General features: G+C 57.2%; 1 protein-coding gene across 1 annotated transcript in view; it reads left to right on the top strand.

The window, feature by feature from the left end:
* Positions 1 to 204: 204 nt before the first annotated feature.
* Positions 205 to 608, top strand: part of NKPD1 (NTPase KAP family P-loop domain containing 1) — a gene marked incomplete at its 5' end in the record, with an annotated part of 3,258 nt that continues 2,854 nt past the window's right edge. The window contains one exon of the mRNA XM_015616771.2: positions 205 to 336. Coding sequence (XP_015472257.1) covers positions 205 to 336 — 132 coding nt within the window. The remainder of the gene's footprint in view (positions 337 to 608) is intronic.

A 608-nucleotide genomic window follows, 5' to 3' on the forward strand; every position in this document is an offset into this window, starting at 1 on the left:
GACTCCCAGAGCCCCCCACGGAGGATGACGTTTACTGTCGCTGCCTGTCGCTATCCCAAACCCCAAACCCCAAATCCTGATCCCAAATCCCCAAATCCCAAACCCCAAACCCCAAACCCTGATCCCAAATCCCAAATCCCAAACCCCAAACCCCAAACCCTGATCCCAAATCCCAAATCCCAAACCCCAAATCCCGACTCCCAGAGCCCCCCACGGAGGATGACGTTTACTGTCGCTGCCTGTCGCGCACGCTGTGCCACACGGCCACGCCGGTCACCGTCGGCTTCTACGCGCCCTGCGGCCACCGCCTGGAGACGCTGCTGGCCAAGGTCACCGGTGCGTCGGGAATCCGGGAATCCGGGAATCCGGGAATCCGGGAATTCGGGAATTTGGGAATTTGGGAATCCGGGAATTCGGGAATTCGGGAATCCGGGAATTCGGGAATTCGGGAATTCGGGAATTCGGGAATCCGGGAATTTGGGAATCCGGGAATTCGGGAATCCGGGAATCCGGGAATTCGGGAATTCGGGAATCCGGGAATTCGGGAATTCGGGAATTTGGGAATTCAGGAATTCAGGAATTTGGGAATCCGGGAATTTGGGAATCCG

This window comes from Parus major, unplaced genomic scaffold (assembly GCF_001522545.3).
Source record: "Parus major isolate Abel unplaced genomic scaffold, Parus_major1.1 Scaffold726, whole genome shotgun sequence".
Lineage (NCBI taxonomy): Eukaryota > Metazoa > Chordata > Aves > Passeriformes > Paridae > Parus > Parus major.